General features: G+C 32.9%; 1 protein-coding gene across 2 annotated transcripts; it reads left to right on the plus strand.

Annotated features, from left to right (window-relative positions):
• Positions 1 to 11907, plus strand: LOC149733366 (fibronectin type-III domain-containing protein 3A-like). Of its 2 annotated transcripts, none has more exons than XM_089880956.1 (22): positions 1 to 112; positions 171 to 333; positions 1112 to 1250; positions 1876 to 2099; positions 2546 to 2609; positions 3260 to 3315; positions 3986 to 4137; positions 4205 to 4264; positions 4413 to 4551; positions 4799 to 4977; positions 5305 to 5554; positions 5956 to 6094; positions 6550 to 6681; positions 7111 to 7269; positions 7460 to 7644; positions 8130 to 8243; positions 8771 to 8920; positions 9480 to 9748; positions 10168 to 10365; positions 10876 to 11042; positions 11176 to 11294; positions 11530 to 11907. In XM_089880956.1, exons 2-22 carry the CDS (start codon positions 187 to 189, stop codon positions 11887 to 11889), a joined length of 3402 nt encoding a protein of 1133 aa, XP_089737082.1. In that variant the 5' UTR covers positions 1 to 112; positions 171 to 186; the 3' UTR covers positions 11890 to 11907. The 2 variants fall into 2 exon arrangements, with proteins under 2 accessions (XP_089737082.1, XP_089737083.1); XM_089880957.1 differs by having other exon boundaries at positions 3 to 112; positions 1172 to 1250.
• Positions 11908 to 12792: the final 885 nt, after the last annotated feature.

The raw sequence follows: 12792 nt of genomic DNA on the forward strand, positions 1-12792 counted from the left end.
GGAATAAAGTACGAACGAAGTTCACAACCTCTCTCAGCTGATGTTAATATTGCGTCGTGTTGTTTCGTGTCTTTTCTCTCTCGTTTCCTGTCTGTCTTGGGAGTCTGCAGCGGTAGGTTCGACTGTTCGTGATAAGCGTTTGACTTAATAAAGCATTTATTCTTTACCAGTGTTAGGTTTATCATTATGCCTGTGCCCGTTATGGAAAATGGAAAATCAATAATGGACAGTACAACTTATGGTCGAATGGCTGATTGCAGCAGTCATGAAGAATTATGTTACACTGGACTAGAGCAGACTCTGCGAACTGATATGTATGCTCCAACTGCAGAAGTAAGAAAGCTTCTCACAGTTAAAAATAAAATTCTTTACCGTCTGTAAAAGAATGTAATGTGGTACGCACATTCCAATATTTGTTATATATAAGCATTGAATTGGACCAGGATTTGTTTTAAGCTGCTTGGTGACCAGTAAAAGTTTTGCTTTTTGAGGCATCACCAACAAATGATGTTTAATTTTAGGTCAAAAATTTTGCTGTTTGGTCGAAAAATAATTCAAAAACATGTAAAAAAAATGCTGTTTAATACAAACTTAAGGAACATTGCTGTGCATGCCACTTCTACTTGTTTGTTGACTGTTGTTGATAATGATAAATTCACGACTTTGTATTATGTAATGTTTACATTAATAGGGAAAAGCACACCCTTTAAAATTACTATGTTTAATCATTAAGAACAATATTCAAAGTCGTGTTATTTTGGGGACTTGCATTGATGTTGAGCATAAACTTTACCAAATTGCAAGTAGGCAAAATCAGGGATTTAAATCAACTGGTAGAAGTAGTAGTGTAGGTACAGACATTCAAGAGGGCTGTCTGTTGTAGGCTGTAGAAGGAGTGACATACCCAGCAATAAAATTGCTTTAAAAATCTTTATACGGTGAAATTTTGCTGTTAATATGTTTATATTATCATTATAATGTATAAGGAAAATAAATGGGTAAGCTGTGAGGTTTCAAATTGCAAAGCAACCGTTTCAACTAAGTTTTGTAATGTTATTAGCTTTTCTGTGCAGTCTTACACTGTAAACAAGATTTGTTAATTCACATATAGATGCTACCAACTTTTAAGTTGTTTCCCAATTCACATCTAAATTTGACATATTTGGCTCAGAACACAATTGTTATTCAAGTGAACCATGGAGAAACTTTCACGATACAAAGTGAAGATGGAACATATCGTAGTTACCGAGGTGAGCTTTATACGAATATTGTACATAGTAGCCATGTTTTGTTACCAATACCATTAAAACCATTACGTCACAATCAGCACTATACACTATTACCATTCAATGGCACATGGTATATTGCCCCAGATGTTGCAATCACTTATGTTTAAAGTTGACATGTAAAGTAAAGCATTTATATTATGTAGATTTATGTTTGAAATGTTTTCTTCACAGAACTTTCTTTCCAGTGACCCTAGTCATATGTTAGTTTGGCGTAATAAATAAGTTTTACACTAAATTTGAAATAGGTTTATGCTTTATTCTCTAAGCTTTTATCTTTTTTAATATCATTTTTTGTTGTCAAGTTGCACTATAGTGCATTGCGTTGTACTTGTTCTACCGTCTACAACATTATTGTTTTCTTTTTGTTTTTTTAATTTCCATTAAACTGCAATAGTTATGCTGAATGTTGTGTGCAAATTAGTTAACTGTATAGTGAAAGAATTAAACATTTATATATGTATATATATATATAAAAAACAGGAGTTACCACCTACAGAATATTTTTTTTATTTTTGGAGTGGCAGGGAAATAGATAGAGTAAGCTATTAGCTGATGCTTTCGCTTATGACACATGGATCCCACACAGGTCCTGCTGATGTACCTATGACATCCCACAATGGAATAATCCCCACCATATATGCACCACCGGGCTACATATCACAGGTTATTGAAACCAATGGAGAAAGGCGAGTTGTTGTTCTTCATGAAAACCATTCTAATACTTTTAACCGCAACCAAAATAATGATCCAATCGTCCCCACCACTTATCAACATCGAGCAGTTGCACCACAACATGCATCCGTAAATCAAGTAAGTTAATGTTTTTTATTTCTTTTTTTATCGACATGTTTCTATCACAAAAAAATTGCATATCGTGTTTGTTTTAGTAACTGTAAAAACATCATTTATACATATTAATCTAGGTATTTCTATATTATATATTCTCATATTTTACTATCTGTGTACCTGTTTGGCACCAACACAACCACTTTCTATGTTATTATTCTATGAATCATCCATCGTTAGTACAGCAGTTTCCATTTTGATTTAGCATGTGTCTGTGCTTAAAAATGTTTAAACTTCATATACATTATGTGTAAAATTAGTAATAATGAGCAACATTTTGTAAACAGGTTGAGTGTCATGCTCATATAGTTACTTAATTGATTTGAAATGCTATTTATAATTGCCCATAAAGGAAGTCATTTTATTTTCAACAATATCTTGCGTGTGATCAAATGGAACTGTTTCAACAGGTTTTACCAGGCAGTAGTGAAGAGCAACTTGCATATGTACAGCGGCCATTGTTTGCCTCAAAAGGTAATGAAGGTGCAAGTATGTTGTGTGGCATTACCTAATACGTACAGCTCTTTTATGCATCCTACACTGCCCGAATAGAAGATTTGTGTGAACATGCTGTTATTACAATTCCAATACAGCTCTTTTGGCAAATTAATTTTTTGTACCAACATTTCAAAAGCCTATTTAGGTTGCCTCCACCAGGGTCTGTTTTATAAATATTTGACTTATAGTGCGGTGGTGGAACACGGAACGCCTGTAGAACATAATATACAAATTTTCTGATTGTGTTTTAAACAAATAACAACGGTCTATGGTAGTCATAAGAATACGGTTTTATAATTCTTTGAACCTTTTTTGTTTACTACCAAATGGTATAGAAAATAAAGTAAAAAGGCGTCCCACTTTTCCCAGCATACTGTACATTCAATTTCTAGACATGATATTAAAAATGTCATTAGCAAAATATTCTCAATTAAAGAGTTACTAATTTACTCACCACTAGTCAGTTATGTGCAGACGCTACTCATACCAAATATTGATTAAAACACAAACTTACTAAACAAAACATATGCTAAGGATCAAAAAGGCATTTTAGAAAAATGAATTCAGTTGTTGTTCACACTGTTTCTGCTTAAGCAAAAAATGAAGTAACCAAATCTATTTTTTAGATTGTAATGTTTACGATTCCATTCGTGATTGGTTGAGTGCTGTTTCCAAACCACAGGTAAATGATCACTTAGTTTAACCATTACCATTGGTGAAAACAGGTTGGAATAAACAAAAAGTGTGACAAAACTAAATCGCAAACGGTGGTATATTCGCAATTCACTGTATTGTGTCTATCTATGTATATTATTTACCACTATGGTTACAACTCACTGCTTTCATTGCCTGAGGTATTCAATGGTTATTACTCTGCTTGTATAAGTTACCTACCACTTGTGTATACTATGTAAACACATTTAGCACTTGTGTTCTATGTATACTGTAGAATGGATGGCAGATGCCGTATAATGCATTTAAATATTCCAGATAGTTTTATTTTTTACATTAAACCATACAAAGTTATATTCTGAAAACCAAAACAATAATTGTTAATGAATGTTCTGCTTTTGTTCTCCTTGTTCATAATCTTATAACTCTGAATTCCTAAAATCCATTTAAAGAAAAACTATGTTAAACTACTAACTTTAACTTTTGTAGTTAGTACTAGTATATATAATATATAAAAATAATTATTTATAACATATTAAACAAGAATTTATATCTGATATAAAACTATGGTAATACCTTAAATTACTCTAAGAAATTAATATTATATAAATAATAAGGTAATAAATAATAATTGTAAAATTATTAATGTAAAAATGCAGACATTTTTTTAACCATTTCAGGTGAAAACAGTGGAAGCAAGGAGTGTATTGGTATGTTGGGACCCGCTGCTACATATGAATGAAAGCTTTCATATTAACCAAACTAACATTGTGTACAAGTTGTGCCTCGGTGATATAAAGAATGGCCCATGTAACTTCAGTGACATATACTGGTAACATTTAGTTAGTTGTCGTTTACTAACTATGTGGTATATAGTTTATATATTATCTTATTTTTAGTGGCAAGGAGTTGGAAAGAATGGTTACTGATCTAAGACCAGCAACAAATTATTGTCTCAGGTTTGTTAATATACTGAAGCTATTTTCATGTTAAACATTTCTTTTGATGTTTTACCATATTTTTGACCAAAACCATCTTATATTGTATTCTGCAACCATGGCATCATTGATTTAGTGGTAAAAACATCAGTTAAATATATTCTCACAGATTGCAAGCATTATATTTAAAGCACAGTGGAGAGTTTTCTCAAGTTACTGAGTTTCGTACATTAAGTTGCCGACCAGATACACCCGCACCACCCAAGGTTGCAAGCAAAAACAAGAATTCTTTGCTTTTAAAGTGGATGGTGGGTTTATTATAATATATGCGGTTGTTGTTATATTGTGTTGGGTGGACTACTACATGGCTTTTTAAAATATGAACTGTCAGTTCAGTATAAATATTTTGCTACCAAACGTGAAATTATACAGAGGAAAAACTTTAAAAACACTGTTAAATAAAGTGTGTAAAACGCAAACAGTTTGACAAACAAGTGTATTGAAATACTGCATCGAATAAAAAAACATAAAAATATACAAGCTTTGTGTTTTTAGACACCAAATGATAATGGAGAAAAAATATTTCGTTATCATCTTGAATGGGATGGTGGAAACTCCGGCTCAGCATTTACATTGCTCTACCAGGGACATCAGAAACAATATAAAGTTGTTCGATTGAAACCATCGCAAGAATACAAGTTTCGACTGGCAGGGGAAAATAAAATAGGGATTAGGTTTGAAATTCATTTAGAATTATTTAATTTGTATAAATCTGTTCCTACATCAATATTATACTACATACCAACTTATTGAAGTTATAATCAGTGTTACTTTCATCAGGGTAAATTAAATTTAATGGCTGAGGCGTTAATAAGCTAAAAAACATAAATGCATTCAATCATAATAACAACAGTGATATTGACCACTAAAATAAATAAATACTACAAAACAACAATCATTAAAACAGGCTATGGGTAAAAATATGTACCTGCTATATCTAATAGCAAACTACCTGTATAAATAACTTACTGTAAATATGTATTTGTTGTATAATATTACAGTGAATGGAGCACAGTAGTGAAGTTTCACACACAAGATTCTGTACCAGGTCGGCCAGAAGCACCCAGGTTGACAAAAGCAATGGTAAACAGTTTAACATTAGATTGGAAGAAGTCTGGATCAAATGTTACTGGTTACACCCTTGAAAAATATGATGAGTCAAATGACTATGGGTTCATGCCAGAATTCGATGGTTTGGATACCAAATTTATCGTCAAAGATTTAGTGCGCAGCTCACATTATAGATTCAGGGTAAGATGTTTTTATAACTTTTTTATACAGTGGCTGAAATTGATTAGAATCATAATCTTTTATCGATTAGGAAATATTTGTTTGTCTTTACTATTAACGTGATTACCATAAATACAACATACGATACACATGCTTCAATATTTATGTAATTAACACTTAAACAAAGACAGTTTATGTAAAGATGGGGATACACAAGGTAAAATGTAAAATTACTTATTCATCTTAAATATGCTTTATAGCCATGTTTCGAAAAAACCTTTATGAAAATCATGTTGGTGGGATATTTCACATTTAGATGATTAGTTTAAACTAAACAGACGTTACCGTTATTTTAAACAGCTACTTTCGCTAATGAACCTTTCTTTAGGAATTCAGTGTAACACTAAATAACATGTTTATAGTTATGTGCATACAACAAGGAAGGTTGTAGCAAATGGAGCGACATAGTATCGTTTGTTACATGTCCAGATGTCCCATCTCCCCCACCCAAACCTTTCGTTGTTGGGAAAGTAAATTCAAAATTCTGTAAAATATCATGGGGTAAGTAGGATACAAAGTCATATGGAATACTGTGTTTGCTTATGTTTGAAAAATGGCAGATGTCTTCCCTTTATCTATGTTTACTTAAGATTGTGTATTCATTAATATTGTGCTCTTATAAACGTCTTAATAAAGAAACACCTTTAACTAGTTAACTGCCTTGCTACATTTATTCTACCATGGCAATACATACTATAATTTGAATACAATAGAATATAGATGTATTTTTAATATAGCCATAGCCATGAAGTTTTAAAGCTAATAATCCCCAAAACTTAAGACCACTCAAACCCACAAGAGACACAATCAAACCAAGGCCAACTAAGGGAGTTGAAAAGCAATGACAATGACCATACTTTATATAGTCTAACCTTAACTATTAACTGCGTTTTTGTAAGTGACGCTGTGACTTTGAATTGTGTGGAGAGTATGTGACACATAGTTATAATACACAGATACACCACATGATGATGGAGGTTCACCAGTCAACAATTACATTGTTGAAATGTCACAAGAGAAGAACAAACCAATGGATGTTGTTTACACTGGTTTGAACAAGGAATGTCTTCTTGATGAATTACATCCAGGTTAATATTCAATTGGTTCTAAAAAATTGTCGTAGCAAAGGCCAGGAATTGAAGTAGCGAGTCCAGGAAAGGCACAGCTGCTACAAAGCTTAAAAGTCAGCAGTTTTTATTTAGGCTCTTTTACTCCAATAGTTGGGGGAAAATAATGTTACATGTACTTGTGAGTTTTTGTATGGTGATTGGAAATAATAGTCAGGCATGTGCCGAAGTTCATCGGGGTGAATAAAGCAGAAAAATAGACTTCTGTTTTTTGTTTAGTATAGGTGACGCTTAGTCATGAGCATTAAGCTCGTGTTTATCTCGGCACATACCTACTAATGACATTACAAATAGCAAACAAATTTTACCAAACCAAATGGTGAATATATATGCTGTGATTGGTAATAATCTTTTGAGACTCACGTTTAACATCAATATGTCCCATCCTAGGTCATTCGTATCGTGTTCGTGTCTTCTGTGTCACACTCGGTGGTCGAAGCTTACCATCCGATGTATTATCTTTCACCACTTCTCCTGTTGTGCCGGGTGTATGCAACCCACCCATGCTTGCTATGCGACCAAAGGCTACGTGTATTAATATTAAATGGAGTAAGTTGTTAACTTGTTATACATGTACAGTAGCAGTGGTTCAGCCAGGAGGGGTTATGGAGGTCTTGAACTTTGATCTAGATTTAAAAGTCTTTTTTTACAAACTGGAGCAGGGATTCTAAAACTTTTTAAAGCACGTCCCTCATTGAAGATCCCAACATGAAACTAATTATATAATTATTGTCAACAGAATCACCTTTGTACACTGGAGGGGCCAATGTGACCTCATATGATGTTCGTTGTATCCCAACCAATGAAATGGGGTCACGTGAACCAAGCATGTCATATTCTGGCAAAGAAACTGATGCTCTTGTCTCGAATCTTAAACCAGGAACCAAATATTCATTTTCACTGCGTGCGCTCAACTGTGTTGGGGTAGATATTTTGAGTAATGTTCTTGTTTAGAAGCAATATTTAAAAATTATTATTAAATCATACATGTTATGAACCTATCTTTTGACAGTTGAAGTTAACAAAATAAATGGGCAAGGATTAGGACTCTAGAGGTTGTACTTCACCTTGCGGAAACTTGAATAGAACCGCATTTAACAGCAAATTCTACATTAAATGGAGTTTCTAATTTTTACTTTTGAGTTGCATACTTTTGTTGTAATTATGTATTGAGTTAATTTTGATTTTGAAGATTCACTGATCCGCATAATTTGTTTTGAAGTTTTACCGGTTCATAAGCTAAAAAGGTTGAGAACCAATAAGTTAGAATGCACAAGCTGTTGGTTGGAACTTAAAATTATAAATTGTCAAATTTGTCAACCTTGATGCCCGATTGAATGTGTATTGCAGTAGAATTATAAACTCACAATAGAATAAACAAAAATAAATTAACTGTAATTAATTGGCAGGCTGGTGACTGGTCTGAATGGTTAGAAGTGGTATCAAGTGCTTCTGCACCAGACAAACCAGACGTACCATGTGTTGTATGTATGGATTCTACTACTGCTCGACTCTCATGGATGGTTTGTTTATTATAACGTTTTACTTTCCAAACCCATTATTAACACTTCATATTTTATACTTATTTCTACTAAAAAATCCCCTTTTCATTTTTCTTATAACAAGTTGCTTTTAAGTCAAAATTACAACTTATAAAGTTTTTGTTAATTTAGTAAACTTTGGGAGACACTGAGCTCTTGTGATTTAATCTTATTTTGTTAATTAACATTCATGTGAAAAATGATAAATTCAATCCTAATAAATTTTATTTCTAGTTGGTTAAGTTTGTTATTGTGTGATTAGTGTAATTAATTTGTTAAGGTACAATTCCACATTTCATGAAAGCAAAGTTAATTTAAAGCTTGAAAAAATTACCCTGCAACCCCACAAGACAATTAAATTTACTTCACTGCCATGTATTTACATACGGTAGCAACCTGCGTTGTAGCTTGTGTCACACCAATCTAATGCTGCACATATATTATGCAAATTCCAATAATTTTACATTTGATTGTGTAAACATAATAAGAACCTTCATACTCATACACAGAATACACCTGATAATGGATCGTCTATCAGTGGATATGAAATAAACTGGGGAAGTGTTGAAAGTTCACTGACCTCATATTTCACTGAATCTGTTACTTCTTACACCATCCATGGTTTAACACCAAACACCTTGTATTACTTTACCTTGCAAGTAAGCATAAGATATGTCGTATATGATAAAATTGTTTTAATATAAAACTTCTTTACTGTTATGTGACATGTCTGATATTTAGAGATAAAATTGTGATATCACCGGATAATTCATTCACTCAGTACAGTTAGTCATCTCTCTCTATACCATGATCAATCTAACCCAACAACCCAAAGTTCACCTGCCAGTTAAAACTCACATGTTTTACATGACTGTGGATTTCATGTGTAAATAATTTATAAAAGGAACCAAAGGAACCGCTGGTTAAAAACATTGTATATACTTGTCTGTCTACCATAATGTTAACTTCACAGTAAAATATTTTCTTTTGTATTTTTCTGGAAAAATTTTAGATGTGTGACGTGTGTTGCTATTATTTTCCACTACTACTATTTTTTAGCCAAACAAATACAGGTTTTGTGATAATGAGCTAGTAAAGCTACATGTTAACATTTGCTTTAATGTTGAACTGACCACTACTAGTGAAAAAAATAAACGCTTTAACGTTCTGCAATATTGCATGTGTTGCACTGTAAAGTTATAAGTCTGTCATCAACAGGCAGTGAACAAAGCTGGCAAAAGTGTTGTGTCCGATGTTGGGCAAGTGATCACACCACACGATGTGCCTCACATGGTGACCAATATAAAAGTGGTTAGTGTTGATGATGCGTTCAATATTTCTTGGGATGAACCACAAAACAATGGCTCAATTATTACTTTATACACCTTGTACTTAAAACACGAAGATGGTAACGAAGAAGTTATAAATGTTGATGTCGAAACAAAGGAATATCTCGTCAATGATTTTATACCAGATACTACATACAGGTGAGCATGTTTTCAAAAGTCATATTTTTAAAGTATAAAATACTTATACTTTAAGTTTAATAAAAGTTTGGATATGCCGATGCCACTACTTTGTGGTTTACAGTTTTGTTCAACAGGACACAAAAACCAAGCTAAAATTAATTCAAAACACAATTTTTTATACATTTGGCATGTAAGTTTATAAAAAAGGGTAGAAATTGTACAGTATCAGTTAAAACCTTATTAAATATCACTGTAGTGACCTGCTTTCATACACATTTACAGCGAAGGTATTTTATTGCCTTAATGCAGTGGATACTAAAAGGCTGTTTAAATTAGGTCATACAGAAACAAACTATGTGTATGAGGCAAGGAATATGGTGAATGGTGTGTATAGTACACCCTGTTATAAGTAATATTATTTTCATATGTTCTCCCAGGATAAAGGTTTCTGCCAGAAATGAGATTGGAGAAAGTCCGATAAGTCAACCAGTTGTTTATCAAACAAATCCAACACGACCTGAACCACCAACATTAACCTGTGTTCAATATTCTGCCACTAGTTTAAAGCTAAATTGGGGAGAAAAATCAAACAAAGCAGTTTCATATTTGCTGCAGATAAGGGACAAACATGGAAGGTAGTTTGGAGTGATGTTTGGTTTTGTTAAACAGAGTTAATCTTTGCTTATCCCATCTAGTTGGAAAATATAGTGGGGGTGGGGAAAATGGGACACCTTTAGCACATAGTATCCAAATATTCTGATCGTGTTTTAAACAATTAACAACGGTGCATGGGAGTTGTGAACATACAGTTTCATAGGTCTTCGAACGTTTTTTGCTTACTACCAAATTGGAGGAGAAATTGGAATGAACAGGTGTTCCATCTTCCCCCACCCTAATATATATTTATTTAAATCTGAATGAATAATCAGACAAAACTGAAATTTGATAGTTGAAATTAAAAAATGCAGGAATCAAAAACAGCAATGGGTGAAATGATAATTACTCCACAAAGTAAATTCTAAAATAAAAGTTTTATTATTGTAGTATAAAGTTTGAACAAATAATCAATTTTGTTTTAATGAGATAATTAAGCTGTGTAACTCATTCTTTATATTCTCTTTGGTTACATTGGTTTGTATTTGAAGGTTCATTACAATATACCACGGTTCAAGCTGCAACTATCGCATAAACAGATTGGCAGAAAACACATCTTATAAATTCCGTATCAATGCTACCAATAAAGAAGGACCTGGACCATTTTCGATTGAGTATTCTTTCACCACAACCATACTGTGTCCAGGAACTATGGAACGTAAGATCTTAAATATTGTAATCTGTTTGTTTTCGCATTGCCTGCTTTTTATGCCGAAAATAAACTGCTCTCTGACGCCTTAGATACCATTTAAGATTGTAAAAAAAATTAAATTCTGTCATTCTATTTTCAGCACCTACCGTAAACAATATAACTTCAAGTACATGTGAAATATCATGGAGTGCATGTGATGTTACGAAGGGAGATGATATTAAGTATAGACTTTGTTTGGAAGATGGTTCAACAACCAAGGTAAATATGTGAAGCACTGCACCTTGGAAAGTACAACAAAAATAAAACTTGTCACAATAAACCAATAGTTGATACAAGGTTATGTCAACTATTTTACATACAATTTGATGTAATCAAAGAAAATGAAAAGCAGGTGTTTATAGATAATATTTTGTACCATAGTTGTGTCTTCCATCCGTCAACACATGGAATAGTATTGTATATTTTGTAAATTACTTTGTAATATTTCAACTAGGTGATGATGTACAGCCAGTGTTGCTGCTTGCTTGACTATTTAGAACCAACTACGAAATACAAAGTGCGTGTAGCTGCTGTTCGTGTGGTCAGCAATGAATCAATGTTGGTTGGTCCCTACAGCGTGGTTACATCCTTTCAAACCCCATCCCATTCCTCTGATGATACAAATCTACTGAGTGAATCACCCTCTAAGCAAACAAATTGTAGCTCACATGTGGCAGCAGAGAGCACAGAGTTCCACATCAATAGCAAACCTGAATTTGTATCTGATGAAAGGATGCCTGTTATATTATTAGCGTTTTATGTCATTTCAGCCATAATGATTGCGTTTATTGCTCAATTTGCATTTATTGAGTAAAATTAAGTTTCTGCTTTATGGTGTATATAGTACAAATTTATCCATTTATCATGTCCAACATGGGAAAAATATTTTAAATTAGATTTTGACAAAATGATAAAACTTGTTTATTGTGGCTGAGTGCCTTATGTTTTCATATGTGTCCTACAATTTTATGTTCTAGCTGTAACCACACAAGAGTTTCAGCTGTGTAGTGGACGTATGGGTGCTAATGTATAATAATATGTGTATATTTATTGTTGATAGTTGTTACTTGGTAAAGCATGCTGCTGCTTCCATGTATACTCCTAGCTTTTACCGATGATTGGCTACAATATTTGTGCAATCTTGTATATTCCGTTACAACTTAAAGTATTACGTGATAAGGGTCTTACTGCCGATTCCGGCTGTGTTGAGATAGTTTTAGTGCAATGAAACATTTTAACAACATACATTTTATATTACACTATTTTTTATTTTCTAACGTTTCAACCATCTCATCAAAGCGTGTCTTTTTGCCACAGGTGTTTCATTAAAGTTTACTTACAATTCGCCAGTCATCTATCAGTTCCTGCATCAGTAACATTTTTATTTCGTACACTAATTGTAAAAAACTAATGTGTCATTAGTGTAACATATGGTCGTAATATATTTGTGTATTACAATAAACACACAGAAAAAATGTGAAACGTTACTTAACATCTACTGACACCAATGACATGTTCTGTGCACACATATTATCGGGTAAAATGATATAGTTTTATCGCGTGTCTGAAATATCTAATGTTCGTCACTTAAATGTGGGTAGGATCATAGATAACTAAACACGTGGGTAAAACGCAAAACCCCTGCGTTTTCTGTATACAAATTTAGTGACAAGAATATATATTTATTATATTTATCACAGCATCGTGGGAAAGGTGT

The sequence above is a fragment of the Ciona robusta genome, chromosome 7 (assembly GCF_009617815.1).
Source record: "Ciona robusta chromosome 7, ASM961781v2".
Classification (NCBI taxonomy): Eukaryota; Metazoa; Chordata; class Ascidiacea; order Phlebobranchia; family Cionidae; genus Ciona; species Ciona robusta.